This window comes from Sus scrofa, chromosome 6 (assembly GCF_000003025.6).
Source record: "Sus scrofa isolate TJ Tabasco breed Duroc chromosome 6, Sscrofa11.1, whole genome shotgun sequence".
NCBI classification, from domain to species: Eukaryota; Metazoa; Chordata; class Mammalia; order Artiodactyla; family Suidae; genus Sus; species Sus scrofa.
In genome coordinates, this window is record NC_010448.4 from 49,316,814 (window position 1) to 49,331,254 (window position 14,441).

General features: G+C 57.9%; 1 protein-coding gene across 2 annotated transcripts; it reads left to right on the plus strand.

Annotated features, from left to right (window-relative positions):
- Positions 1,064-11,191, plus strand: CCDC97 (coiled-coil domain containing 97). 2 transcript variants are annotated; one of them, XM_021094417.1, is made up of 5 exons: positions 1,064-2,016; positions 4,060-4,515; positions 6,048-6,326; positions 6,945-7,074; positions 8,775-11,191. In XM_021094417.1, the coding sequence occupies exons 1-5, from the start codon at positions 1,971-1,973 to the stop codon at positions 9,016-9,018; spliced, it is 1,155 nt and encodes a 384-aa protein (XP_020950076.1). In that variant the 5' UTR covers positions 1,064-1,970; the 3' UTR covers positions 9,019-11,191. The 2 variants fall into 2 exon arrangements, with proteins under 2 accessions (XP_020950076.1, XP_003481909.1); XM_003481861.4 differs by having other exon boundaries at positions 1,803-2,016; positions 9,157-11,189.

Here is a 14,441-nt window from a genome sequence, read left to right on the forward strand (position 1 = left end):
AGTTGACTAGTTTTGAGATCAGATGTGAGGCATCTGAACCTGAGATGGAGCCAAGGTTGGTGGCCAGTTGGGCTAAGTGGCTGGAGTGGCCTCCCTGCTCAGGGAAGGCCTCAAGTCTTCTATTCTGGGAAGTCCCTGGCTCTACAGATCCATGGGTTGGGCAACAGTGCCCTCTGCTGGCGGCCTGGCAACATGTCTAAATGTAGTCAGTCCTGGTGTATCCCAGATGGCTCCAGATCCCTCATCCCGGGGAATATAAAAGCGAAGTTACTCTGCTTTTGGCCAGTGTCTGGATTACTGTATCAGCTTCCTCACAGATCTCTATCAACCTCCAGTGCCTTTGCCCTGATAACCCCCTACCTGCTCCGCACAGGATAAAGGAGCTCAAACTAAATACAGCTTCAAGGCCCCACATGCCTGGCCCCTGTTGACCTCACTGCCTTTATCTCTTGCCAATCCCTTTTAGAATAAATGCCTTGGAAATTGAGGTTATAGGGGAGTGGCCAATCCTTTTAAAATCATAAATGCCTTGGAAATACATAGAGTCTTACATAAAGATTTACAGGAGTTCCCGTCGTGGTGCAGTGGTTAACGAATCCGACTAGGAACCATGAGGTTGCGGGTTCGGTCCCTGCCCTTGCTCAGTGGGTTAACGATCTGGCGTTGCCGTGAGCTGTGGTGTAGGTTGCAGACGCGGCTCGGATCCTGCGTTGCTGTGGCTCTGGCGTAGGCCAGTGGCTACAGCTCCAATTAGACCCCTAGCCTGGGAACCTCCATATGCCACAGGAGCGGCCCAAAAAATAGCAAAGGAAGAGACAAAAAAAAAAAAAAAAAGATTTACAAGGTTCTGGAGTTCCCATTGTGGCTCAGGAATTAATGAACCCGAGTAGTAGCCATGAGGATACAGGTTTGATCCCTGGCCTCTCACTCAGTGGGTTAAGGATCCAGCGTTGCCGTGAGCTGTGATTGTAGGTTGCAGATGCGGTTCGGATCTAGCATTGCTGTGGCTGTGGCATAGACCCACAGATACAGCTCAGGTTGGACCCCTAGCTTGGGGAACCTCTGTATGTCGCAGGTGTGGCCTTAAAAAAATTTTTTTACAAGGTTCTCAAGTCCTTGCAGCCTTACTATGGCCTCAAGTTAGAACAACCTTCCAATTCCCTGACTTTACTGAAGTCTTTGCAGCAACCAGGATTATCCAATCCTACCTGAGACCCTGTCTATCTCCCTCTTATCTGATTCCTGCTTATCCTTCAGGTCCTAGCTTGGGTGTCCTTTCATCCCAGAAAGGAACCTTCCCTGGCTTACCAGGCTAGGGTGGGCAGCTCCCTTAGCCCTGTGGGTCCACCGGAGCCCTGGCCACTCAGGGTCACTGGTAACACCGGACCCATTAACCTAGGGCAAATCAGGACTGAGATCTCCTCTCCACATCTAGGATTCTCCAGGTCCTAGAATATAAAAGTGGTAAATCCAATCTATGATCTCATTACCTATCTCATGCTAACCAGAGATTAGGTTTGATGACAGAATCAAGAGCCAGGGCTTAGTAAATATTCTTGGAAGTGGTGAAGAAATAAGACAATAGACTTGGGGTCTAAACATGAGCCCAGGCCCTGGAGAATGGTCATTCAAACCATCCCCAAATTAGGCATGCTGGTGTCGAGTCACAGCAATGCAGTTTGAACAATGTTTCCCTCCTGATATTCCAATTTCCTAGCAGTTCAGGTTAGGGGCAGAGGTTGCCCGGAAGGGCCTATCTGACCCTGGCGCCCTTTCCCTTCCCGACGGGAGGGCGGGGCGAGCACGCATGCGCATAGGAAGGTCCGCCCTCATCCCGGAACTTCGGTTCCTGGTGCTGCGGGGCCCCGGGCCCCGGGAGTGTGCTCAGCCGGAAGTGGCCTCCGGGAGTGTGCAACTGGGATTGGCGTACAGAGCTTATCACGGCGGTTAACGAGTCGTAGGAAATCAGGATGGAGGCCGTGGCAGCCGCGGCAGCGGCGATGGAACCCGGTGAAGGTGAGGTCCTGGCCACGCGTTGGCGGCGGGAGCATGGGACTGCGGTGTCACTAGGAAATGAGTCCCCATGAAGGCGAAGGGGGACACTTTATAAGGGGACACCTGTCTTTGGCCTTACCTGTCCCCCTCACCACTTTGTCCAGATTAACCCCTCTTGTCGCGGGCTGGCCTCCTTTAGCCTTTCGCCTCCTCCTAAATTAACCTCTTCCAAGTTACAGGCCAGCTCTTACCGTGTCCCAGGCTAATCCAGTTCCTAACCAGGCTAACTCTCAGGCTAGTTTAAACCTCCCCTAGTCCTGGACTAACTCTCCCCATTGTACCTGCCCACCCTGCTTCTCAAGGCACTTCCTTCCCTTGCTTCATCCTGTTTTTTCTATGCAGAATGCTTATCCAGACTAACGGCACCCCCATTTCATTCTAATTCCCCTTCCGCGAAAGTCCACAGTCCCACCTGCCTCTTCAGGGTCCTTAATCCATTTCCCCCGTTTCTCTTTTTTGCATTTTCAGTCTTTTTCTCTTCATGCCTCCCCACCAGTACCTAAAATGCTTTTTGGTTTTTGTTTGTTTCGGTGCCCATGGCATGCAGAAGTTCTCAGACCAGGGATCAGGCCCTTGCCACAGCAGTGACAACCCCCAACCCTTAACCCGCTGCGCCAAAGGGAACTCCTTAAATGCTTTTGTTTTGCTCATCTTAAAACTATCCTAGTGCTTCAGAGTATTCCTGTGTAGGGTGAGGAGCAGTTAGGAGGTTTGTTGAAACATCACTGACCAGGAATTGGTAATTGTTGAAGCTGGATGATGAGTGTATGGGGATGATCATTGTACTCTACTTTTATACATGTTAAAATTTTTCCATAATTAAAAAAAGGTTTAACCTAGAAAGAAAACTATCCCTTGATCCCTTGCTGCCTGCCCGATAGCATTTATCTTCTCCAAAGAGCCATCCATACTTGCCTCCATTTCCTCATCTCCCACCCACTGCAGTCTGGCTTTTACCTTCAGAAACTGCACCCATTAGGATTCCCCAGTTACTTTCTCATGTAGTTAAACCGAGTTACCCTGTTCAGCTTTTTTTCTTACTAGACTACTTGGAGAATTCAGTGCCATTGACCCCTCCACCCTTCTTGAAAATTTTCCCTTGGTATCTGTGACACCACGCTTTCTGATTTCTTTCCTGTCTCTCAGAATCCTCCTACTCAGCCATTATTAGTTTCCTGGGGCTGCTGTAGCAAATTATCACAAACTGAGTGGTCTAAAACAACAGAAGTTTATTCTCTCACAGTTCTGGAGACCAGAAGTCTGAAATCAGTATCAGTGAGTTGAAATCAAGGTGTCAGCAGGGCCATGGAGGGCTCGCTCTGAGGGAGAATCCTTTCCTTGCCTCTTCCAGCTTCTTGGCATTCCTTGGTTTGTGGCCATACCACTCAATCTCTGTCTTTTTTTTTTTTTTTTTTTTTTTTTTTTTTTTGGCAAGGAGTGTTCAGATGTCCATTTAAAACTGCAGCCTCTGGAGTCCCCATTGTAGTTCAGTGGTAACGAACCTGACTAGTATCCCTGAGAACGCAGGTTCAGTCCCTGGCCTCACTCAATATGTTAAGGATACGGTGTTGTCTTGAGCTGTGGTGCAGGTCTCAAACACCGCTCAGATCTGGCATTGCTGTGGCTGTGGCGTAGGCTGGCCGCTGCAGCTCTGATTTGGCCCCTAGCCTGGGAACCTCCACATGCCACAGGTACAGCCCTAAAAAATGAAATAAATAAATAAATAAAATAAAACTGCAGCCTCACCCCCATTCCCTCCTCCTTCCATCCTACGCAGCTCTTGGAACCACCTAACACATTATGTTTTCACTAAGTATGTTTTCATTTGTCTGTGTTCTCAACTAAACTGTGGACTTCTTGTTTACTGTGGTAGCTCTAGGGCCTAGAGCAGTGCCCAGAATATAGTAGGTGCTCAATAAATGTGCAACGAGTGAATGATTAAGTACCCAGTCCCTTCCACCCACTCCCTCTCCCATCCTGGACTGATCTTTCCTCTCCCCACAGGCTGCAGGGAGCCCAGTCCTGGGCACTGGGGGGAGCTGAGCTGGACGCCAATCCCATCCAGACCCCAGGACAAGGCAGAAGCAGCAGAGGGAGTGCCAAGGGCCCTGGACACTGACTCCCCGGAGGTCAAGAATGCAGCAGTGAGTGCCATGCTGCACGCCGTGGCTGCCAGCCGCCTGCCCGTGTGCAGCCAGCAACAGGGCGAGCCCGACCTGACCGAGCAGGAGAAGGTGGCCATCCTGGGCCAGCTGTACCACGAGAAGCCGCTGGTGTTCCTGGAACGCTTCCGCACGGGCCTCCGGGAGGAGCACCTAGCCTGCTTCGGCCACTTGCGTGGTGACCACCGTGCAGACTTCTACTGTGCCGAGGTGGCCCGGCAAGGCACCGCCCGGCCCCGCACCCTGCGCACCCGCCTGCGTAACCGCCGCTACGCTGCCCTGCGTGAGCTCATCCAAGGTGTGGGGCTGGGCCGGCTGGGTGGGAGGGGAGACGTGGGCAGGGGAAGGAAGAGACAAAGATGCAAGAGCAGAAGCACAGGCCGAAGAGACGGGAAGGTGAGGTGACGGGGAAGATCGGACGAGACAGGCAGGGACCCCAGGAAGACAATGGGCCAGGCAATGAGAAGAGGCAGAATCCAGTAGCTGACAGAAGTGCCATTTCAGGCCAGCAGGCTGAGGGCACAGTATCCAGCATATCCAGCACTATGGCAACGGGTCATCCCTCAGCAAAACGAGATCCTTACCCAGAGGTCTTGAGAGCAACCTGTCGGGGAATGTGTTCGTGGCCCGGGGCAGGCAAAGGCCGCTGGAACAGGACGTGCGTGTGAAAAATGTCAAGGAAAACATCGGTACTATTGTGACCGTGATGTAATCTCAGGCAGCTTTGTGACCAGAGACACTGGAACTGAAGTTAAGAGCAGAGAGCAAGTGAAGCGGAGCGGGATTGAAGAGTCTAGTTAGGGAGGAGACATAGGCCGCAGAGAGAGATCCAGGAAGAGTGGGACACAGTGACAGGTGAGGAGCAAAGAGGAGGACCGGAGGTGGGGTTAGCAAGCAGGAGAGACAGAGATGGGTGGAGACAGAGGGGCGGAGGCGGGGAGGGAGAAACCCACCTCCCCAGAGGTGGAGCAGCATGTGGTGTGTAACAGCGGAAACAGAGCCCTAGGGGTAAGAGAGACGACCAGACAGAGGCCGGGACCGGGAGGGTCACAGGATTCCTGGCCTCTGAGGGTGAGGGGTGGAGACACCCCTGCAGGAAGAGACAGCCAGGGGTGGGGGCATGGGGGAGCCAGGCTGGCCTGAGGGGTGGCTGCGGAAAGGAACGCTCTGGGGAGAGGTGAGGTCTGGGGTCTGGAAGGGGCACTCACACCTGGGCACATGCCCTGTGGGACCTGGTCCCGTTCACATACATGCCTGCTCCGTGCAGATGTGCAGGCGTGTCCAGGCGTGCGCACCAGCAGCTAGAATGAGGCTCAGCAGACAGGCACACACAGTCCACGTACTGGCTCCCATGCGCAGCACACCTGCCCATGATGCCCTGCCCACCAACCAGCTCCCCGACGCAGGGCCCCCTGACAGTGTGCTGGCCCCCGCAAGGGGGTGTGTGGCCGCATGGCCGTGCACACTGATGGGCTGTGGCTGGTGAATCCTGCCCAGGCACATGGTACATGGGCCCTAGGCTGCCAGCGCCCCAGAGGCCAGGACGTCCAATGACTGACTGTGCCCAACGTGCTTGGACACATGAGTCCACATGTAAATACTGGCCTAGTCACGCGCGTGTGCTCAGACCCGTGCATGCGTCCTCGCAGTCACGATCTCAGGCAGCTGCCCAGTTCCCTGCATTCCTGAATGTGGACAGTCACCCTCACACCCGAGTGTCTAGGGCTTCCTTTTAGCGTGGTCACGCACGGGTGGACATAGGTCTGCCCAGGTATACTTCCTTCCAGCCAGCCCCTCACCTCACCCCCGGCCCCTGTTCCCTCTGTGCAGGAGGCGAGTATTTCAGTGACGAGCAGATGCGGTTTCGGGCCCCGCTGCTCTACGAGCAGTACATCGGGCAGTACCTGACCCAAGAGGAGCTCAGCGCCCGCGGCCCAGCCCACCAGCCACCCAAACCTGGCCCCGCCGGCACACCTGCCTGCCCACTCTCCGACCTGCTGCTCCAGTCCTACCAGGAGCGGGAGCTGCAGCAGCGGCTGCTCCAGCAGCAGGAGGAGGAGGAGGCCTGCTTGGAGGAGGAGGAAGAGGAGGAGGACAGTGACGAGGAAGGTGAGGCCCAGCAGCAGAGTCCAGACACCCCAGCCCCCCCACCGTGTGTCTCCACAGCACCCAGCCAGGCCCACCTGCAAGAGCCGACATGGCACCACCGCCCCCCCCGCCCACCTGCCCTGAGTTCCCTGGCCCTCTGTCCTCTCCAGCATCCCCGTCCCCACTCCTCAGAGGCACCGCACAATCCCCGATCTCCAGACCTCTGCTCATGCTGTTCCCTCTGCCAGGGGTGCCTTCCCTTTGCTGCCCATCAGGTGTTGGGTCCCCCCTCATTCCACATCCTCCAGGGCCTGTGTTGTCACGTGGGGGGTTTTGTTTTAGTTTGGTTTTTTATTTCTTTTTTTGGCTGTGCTCATGGCATGCAGAAATTCCCAGGCCAGGGATCAAATCCATGCCAGAGCAGCAACCCCAGCCACTGCAGTGGCAGTGACAACACCAGACCCTCAACCTGCCGTGCCACAAGGGAACTCCATGTATTGTCATGTGTTTGAGGTGTGCCCCAGGAAGGTAGGGACGGGGCCATCTTGGTCACCACTGTGTTCCCTGTGCCACCCAGCATGAAGGATGTAATTCTGTATGCACCCCTCACACACCCCCACCCCGGGTGTCCCCCTGCAGACCAGAGGCCCGGCAAAGACTCAGAGGCCTGGGTCCCAGACTCAGAAGAGAGGCTGATCCTGCGGGAAGAGTTCACCAGCCGGATGCACCAGCGCTTCCTGGACGGCAAGGATGGGGACTTCGACTACAGGTGTGCCCCTGCCCTCACCACCCCCATCCCCCACCCAGAACCCCAAGGATGTGGGCCTTGGGGTCACACAGCCTAAGGGTTTCAGATCAGAGACCAGTGGGTGACCTTGGAGTAGCTTTGTCCACCTCCAAGCCTCAGTCCCCTCACTGAAGGAGGGGCCTGAGCAGGGCTGACCTTCAGTCCCATGCTGAGAAAAACACTGGAATGTTCCCATTCGGGCAGGTGGGTGGATGGTGGTGGCCTGGTAGGGATGCCGCTGCCCTGAGCTCCCTAAGTGTCCCCCAGGACCGCGGTCCTCCTCATGCTGCAGGAAGTAGTCCCTGGCAGGTTAACACCTGCGGCCGGCGTGCCCGCAGGGCTGGTCATTAGGGTCTCCACTAGAACCCCAGGGCTGAGACGGGGCCACCTGCTCTGGAAAGGATTTTACCACCAGGGAAAAGGACACAGGGGAGTGAAGTATCAGAGTCTGAGAGAAATGGTTCCATCAACTGAGGCAGCCTCGCCTGGTGCTCTGGAACAGCAGGTGTGGCAGCAGAGGGCCCTGGTTTCAAACCCAGCCCCCGTGACATGTGACCAGGCAGACCCTTGGGGCCTCCTCAGTAGAATGGGGGTCACAGTTGCCACGGCCAGAGCATCTCTGGTCCAGTCTGGGATCCCCAGCTCCAGAGGCAAGTCTGGCTGAGCCGCTTTTACATTTATTGCTCTCAGTGTCCCCCACCAAGCAGTGAGTCGAGAGCCTGGGCTGTGAGGAGCCCTTAGTAAGGGCACTACTGATGTCATAAAGCCAGATGCCCTCGAGGACGTCAGGCCTGACCTGAGGAACGGGGAGTGGTGGGGACTAAAGCCTGTCCCCCCCGAGTGCGGCTGCTGGGCCGCATGCAGCCACCAGGGGCTTAGCACCGCTCTAGGGATGGAGCAGGGAGCAAAACTGATGGAAGGGCTCCTGCTCTGGTGAGAAAGGTGAGGAAGCATCTGGCATCTACCGGTGATGGGACAGGAAGGAAAATAAAGCAGGGTCGGGGGAGAGTGATGAGGTGGCCAGGGAAGCTCTCTGAGCAGGGGACATCTGAGCAAAGGCCTGCAGGAAGCGAGGGGTAAAAGTGATAGAAGTAACCTCGTGGAGGAGGTCCCTTTGTGGCACAGCGGAAACAAATCCAACTAGTGACCACAAGGTTGCGGGTGTGATCCCTGCCCTTGCTCAGTGGGTCGAGGATTCGGCGCTGCTATGATCTGTGGTGTGGGTTGCAGACGCAGCTCGGATCCCCAGTTGCCGTGGCTGTGGTGTAGGTCAGCAGCTGTAGCTCCGATTGGACCCCTAGCCTGGGAACCTCCATATGCTGTGGGTGCATTCCTAAAAAGCAAAAAAAAAAGAAAATGAAAAGGAAAGAAAAGAAATACCTGGGGGAGGAGCTTTCCTGGCAGGGGGAACACTAGGTGCAAGACCCTGGAGGTGGCACAGAGGGACTGCAAGGTGGCCAGAGTGGTGGGCAAGGGGTAGGCAACCTCAGAGGCCATAGGGCCGGATTGGACAGAGCTTCCTGCCCGTGAGTGGGTGTGAGGGAGCCTGGGAGGGTTTGGAGCAGAGTGGGGGTGGGGGTGAGGTCCTCTCACAACTGAGGGTGACGTGTCACATGAGGGCAAGGTTTCTCAACTCGGGCCCCAGGCACTGTCAACCTCAGGCTGACTGGTCCTTTGTGCAGACGCTGCGCAGTGTGCAGGGGGCGTGAGCAGCACCCCGGCCTCCACTCACTGGGAGTAACAACCGAAAGGTCTCCAGTCATCACAAATGTCGCCTGGGGGGCAAAAATCTTCCGGTTGAGAACCACTGCCCCAGGGAGACATGGGCCCATGTGTTGCCACATCTTCCAACTTTTCAAGAGAAATCAGAAGTTTTCATGTAAAATCTCTGCTTTGGAAAATGTTGCCTTTTGTTTGAAGCCCTGAGAGACCCCACCGAACCCAGCTGTAAGTTAGCTCCAACTTACAGCTGCCAGCACACGGCCCCAGCTCCCCCAGAGGGTGAGAAGGGAGGAGGCCGGGGCGCGGGCAGAGCCAGCGCCTCACAGCCCCCTCCCGCCGCAGCACCGTGGATGACAACCCTGACTTCGACAACCTGGACATCGTAGCCCGGGATGAGGAGGAGAGGTACTTCGATGAGGAGGAGCCCGAGGACGCGCCCAGCCCAGAGCTGGATGGGGACTGACGGACCCTGCCCCCCGCCGACAAGGCCACTGATTTCGGGCCTGCCCTGCGACTTTCTCTAGGCCACAGAAGGGTGGCCACCCCACACCACCAGCCTCGCTGGGTCTGGTCCCATCTCGGGTCTTGGCAGCCCCCTCCCCACGATGCCTGGCCTTCCCTTCTCTCCCCCCACCTCAGTTTCCTTCTCCCCCAACCTGCCCCTCTCTATCCTCCTCTCTCCCTCTCCTCTCTTTCTCCCTCTCTTTCTCGTTCTCTCTTCCCCCACCCTTCCTCTCTGCCTTTCTCTCCATCTCTGTGCCTTGGCCTCTGTCCCCACAGCAGGCCCCCGTCAGTATCCTCCTCTTGCCCGAGGCCAGTGGGGCCCTTTGTGTCTGGAGCCGGCCAGGTCGGCCCAGAGCGGCCCTCTGCCTCTGCCTCCCCCTCCCGGCTCTGCTCTTCCTCCACCTCTGAGCCTTGCCTGTGAAGTTCCTTCAGCCTCACTCTCTGGGCCTGTGGCACTGCCTGTCGGTATCTTTCCATCTCTGCCAGCCTCCAGGCTGGCTCTGTCCCTCTCTGTCTCTCAGCCTTTATCTCTGGGTTTCGCTGTCTTTCCCCCACCTCCCCCCCACAGGCCTGGGCATCCCCCATCCTGGCTGCTGTGGCCAACATAACTGTGACAGCTGAGTGATCCAGCCTGGCCGTGGGCAGCGGGAAGACCCTGGGGGTGGCCACCAGCTCTCACCTCTCCCTGGAGACCCAGGTTTGGGAGAGGTGGGCGGGGCTGACACGGGTCATGGGCGGGCCAGGCTGGGCATGGAGGGAGGGAGACTCCCTCCCAGCCTCACTAGCCCCCCTCTGCCCAGCCACAATTTTCCCTTCCTTCACTTCCTCCACCTCCCTCTCCTCTCCTGTTTACACTCCCCAAATACGCACAGGCTGTTATCATGGGTCCTGAGTCATCCACACAGCCTGCCCCGGCCTCCCTGCCCCCAGCGCCGCAGAGCCGCCCCAGAGCCCCCTGCCGCCCCAGGCTAATAGGAGCCAGATGGCCGCCTGGTGACTCAGCCACTGGCCTGTGGGAACCCAGGCAACCTGCCTTCCCATGCCCCCCACCCCCAGCTCCTGCTCCCCCAGTGGACACACACCGAGGGGCAGCTGCTAGCAGGAGAGGACACGGGCCATGGTCGGAGAGGTGGGGCCTGGGGACCCCTTACTCCTGTGAGCCAGAGTGGTGGCATCCTGCCATGGCCAAGCCCGAAGGACCCTCAGAACCGCCTCCACCAGCTTGCAGCCCAGAGAGGGGAATACCCCAAGGACTCCTGGGGCCACAGCTCTTGACCCCTGGGGCCTTGGCTCTGCCTTGTGGGTCAAACGGAATTAGAGCCAGACGTAAAAAGTCAGAGCTGGATGGAGGCTGAAGGGTCTTCAGACAGAGAGACTGTTAAGTAAGGTTGCTGAGAGGTTGTGTCCGATTCCAGGCCCCAGCGAGGTGCCACTCCATAGGTGGGTCATGGGAGGCCCAGAAAGGGGATGTCACGTACTAAAGGTCATCAGAGATGGAAACCCAGGTGTAGAATCACAAGCCCCAGAGACCACCCTACTGGCCTGCCTGTCTGCTACCAGGGCCACACGAGCCGACAGACACACAGACGTCCTCAGGTGGGAGAACCGAAGGAGACTTAGCCACTGAGGAGGCTAACAACAGCCAACACCTTTGGGGGCCTCTCGGTGTTGAGGCCCTTGCCAGTGTGCTATCCGTCTCCCACAGGAGGCTCGAGGCAGCCCCGCCAGCTAGGCTCCAGGTTGACAGAGATGTCTGTCCCTCAGGTGCTCCTGTTTGTGCCCTCAGGTGAGAGCCAGCCCTGGGTGAGGTGCACGTTTTTCACCAGTCTATCATTTGATCATTAAATCTGTTTGTGATATACTTTGCTGTACAGAAGTTGGTTACATAATTTTTTTAAGTGATGAGAGACAGCAATTGAGTCAGAATTAGGGTTAGTCAGATGGCGGAGAGGGAGCGTCTGTAGCTGAGACAGAGGTGGAGCCCCGAGACACACCCCCATCACAGCCTCGGAGCTGCCTCCCTCCGCTCCCTCCCGGTGCTGGGGTTGGGGTGGGCGGAGAGGCTGAGTCAGGGAGGGGAGAGCCCCTCCGTGGGCATCCGGCCCCCACCCCCGTGTCTCCGTCTGTCCTCCCTCCAGGCTCCTCGGGCTGCCGCAACCCCCCCCCATGTCTGACACCTCTGTGCGTCCTGCCAAAGCTGAAACTGCCTCCCTGTCCCTTCTCCCCGCTGCTGCTGCTTCCTCCACCTCCCCCCCACCCCCTGTCCCTTTTATTCAGCCGCTGCAGCTGTCGCGTCTCCCCATGGCTTTTCATCTCCCCTCTCAGCCCCTTCTCGCCTCTGCCTCCTCTCTCCCTCAACCCCTTCTCTTCTGGGCCTCAGCTTCCCTCACTGTCTCCGCTTCCCATCCTTTCTTTCGGAGTCCCCCCCCCTCCTCTCTTCACCCTCATTTTTTCCTACCCCTCTCCGCTGTCTTGGCCCACCCGCCGCCGCCTCCTGTCTCGGCTGGTCTCTCTCCCAGGCCCAGCAGGGAGGTCCAGGTCAGGGGTTCACTGGTGGTCCCTGGGAGCCCAGAATGAGGGGTCACCACCTCGCCCCCACCCAGAAAGGGGGTGGGAAGGGGCAGTGAGGCTGTGGCCTGTCTGGCCAGAAGGAAGTGACTGTGCTGTGGCCTGGTCACCCCCGCCCCCAGGACCTGCCGGTCTGCTGCCGCCCCCAGGCTGGGGCCGAGTAAACACAGCCTCCGGCAGCCTGAGATATTTATACCGAGGTCCGGGCACAGGTCCAGTGCCCACCACAGCCCGTGCCCTGCCCTGTCCGCCACGGCCAGCCCCGAGCCAACGTGGCACCAGCCGGCAAGGGGACGCCGCAGACACAGCCTCCACTCAGCACGGAGGCTGCCCGGCGCATCGCTCAGGATGCCAGCGGCTTCACTGGAGAGACAGGATGCCCCCCTTCCCTGGAAACACCAGCGCAGATGCAGCCCCGCACGTGCAGCTGCTCGTGAACGTGAACACACTCACCCCATCGAAAATTCAAAGTGAGAGAGCAAAATAGAGACCCACACAACTGCTCACACACTCAAGGCACCAGCCCACGGTAGGGGACAAAATGCAGACACCACCTGCTCACAGACACCCACAGAGGCTGGGAACACCAGAACTGGAGGTGGACACACACAAACACACTGGGAGGACTGCAAGCATGTGGGAGACACACCCCATAGACACACAAACATACTCAGAATGCCAGCCACACACACACTGATCACGAACCCTAACCCAGAAGCTACTCACCCACAGACACAAACACTGGGAACTGTCTCTCTCTCTCTCACACACACACACACACACACACTGCAAACACCGCCCAAGTAGGAAACCCAACACACACACATTACCTCCTGGAAACACACTTTTCTCACAGACCCATATACATACACAGAAAACACCCACACTTCTAGTCAAACTTACACTAAGAACACACAAATTTACGCCCATAGAGGAAGTGCAAGGTTGTTGAGAAAAAAATCCAGACACATAACATGCTGCAGGGGTACAACCCACTCATACACACAAACTAGCCAAGTCACTGTGTCAGGACCACTTCGTGCATACCAGCTTGTACAGCAGGAACATAAAACGCAGGTGCACGCACCAGAAATGCAGCCCTCTCACAAGTGCGTGCCTGCATGCGCGTGCACACACACGGGGTTGAACGTGTGCGGATGGCATAGGCATTGAAAATCGCCTTTGGTTGGTCCACAGGCAACCCCGCCAGCAGGTACCCAACTGTGTGTCAGAGACCCCCATGCAGGTCACAAAACTCACACTACGAAGCTTGCTGAGACACACACACATTCCAATTCACCTTAGACACAAAGGCACCAACGAGTTGGAGGTCCAGGGATCTAAGGGAAAAAAGACGTTCTCTCCCTCCTCCCCTCCCCCTCCTCCCTCTCACGCTGACCCCGTCCCAGGCCCGTCGGGGGAGGGGGGCAGGAAGGCCTGAGCTGGCCTCCCCAGGCCCTGCTTCCTGCCCCGTGGGGGCCGGACGGGAAGCTGGGGCTCCAGCCGGAACCCAGGCTCCCGCCCCGCTCCTCGCCCGGACTGCTGCCCGCAGAGGCGGGGGAGGGGAGCGGGGCGCCCCGCACCCTCGGGCCCGCCCCTGCGGGTGGTTGGGGGCCCGGCCTCCTCGCGGGGCCCGGGGGCCCGGGCGGCGGGGAAGGTGCTGAGCCCGCGGCTCGCCCTGCCCTCGGCGCCGGGGCAGGTGGCCGGGGCGGGGCCGGGGCGGGGCCGGGGCCGGGCGGCCGGGAGAGCGCGGCCGGGTGCGCGGCCGGGACTTGTCCTCCGCGGAGGCGCGGGCTGGGCGTGTGAGGGCCGCGGCCCCGGGGCTGTGTTTGGGCGTGGGGGACTCTCCGTCTGGGACCCGGGGTGTGACAGCGTGTCTGGGTATGACGGCTCGGCTGCCGTCCCTAGAGCTCCCCGGGCCCGAGCGTGTGCGGCTGTCCGATGTCAGAGCGAGTGGGCACCACCGCCCGGCGTCTGTGCGATTCTGACGTGTCAGGTCTTCGTGTGTGGTGGGTGTCTGGGTGGGGCTGTGACGTGTCAGGCCGTGTGCGTGCACACGGTAATGCCTGTTTGTGACCGTGACCCCACGGAGGATGTTTGTGCAACTGTTGGTGGGTCCTAGTCTGAGTCTCTGTTTCACTTCCTGACGGGGCTCTGATGCCGAGAGGAGTGCGCGCCGCCTCTGAACCTCTGTCTGCTGGATGGTGGTTGCCACCGTGACCCTGCAGAAGGTATCCATGTGACAGCGTTTTGCTGTGTCCCTATTGAAGTCTCTGCTTATGTTGTGTCCCAGCGGAGCTCCAGGGCTGGGCTGTAGGCATGTACAATGGGGTGGCATGTGTCACACGCTGCCAGGTGACACAGTCCATGTGTCATAGGTCCTACAGGAATTTGTATCCCCTGTGGCTGAGAGGTGACTGTATTTGCGTGGGACACTGGGACACTGTCCATATTTGAACCTCTCTCTGTATGGGGGCATGTGTGTATATCTGTCCCGCATTCTCACAGAGCTGCAGTGACTACAGTTCATGTCACTGTTTCCCTGCAAGTATCTC

Excerpts from the sequence above, each read along its gene's own strand:
- CCDC97 (XM_021094417.1), top strand. The coding sequence starts at position 1,971 with ATGGAGGCCGTGGCAGCCGCGGCAGCGGCGATGGAACCCGGTGAAG. Across the intron at positions 2,017-4,059 it reads GGCGATGGAACCCGGTGAAG|GCTGCAGGGAGCCCAGTCCT; the intron begins GTGAGGTCCTGG and ends CTCTCCCCACAG. Across the intron at positions 7,075-8,774 it reads GATGGGGACTTCGACTACAG|ACGCTGCGCAGTGTGCAGGG; the intron begins GTGTGCCCCTGC and ends TCCTTTGTGCAG.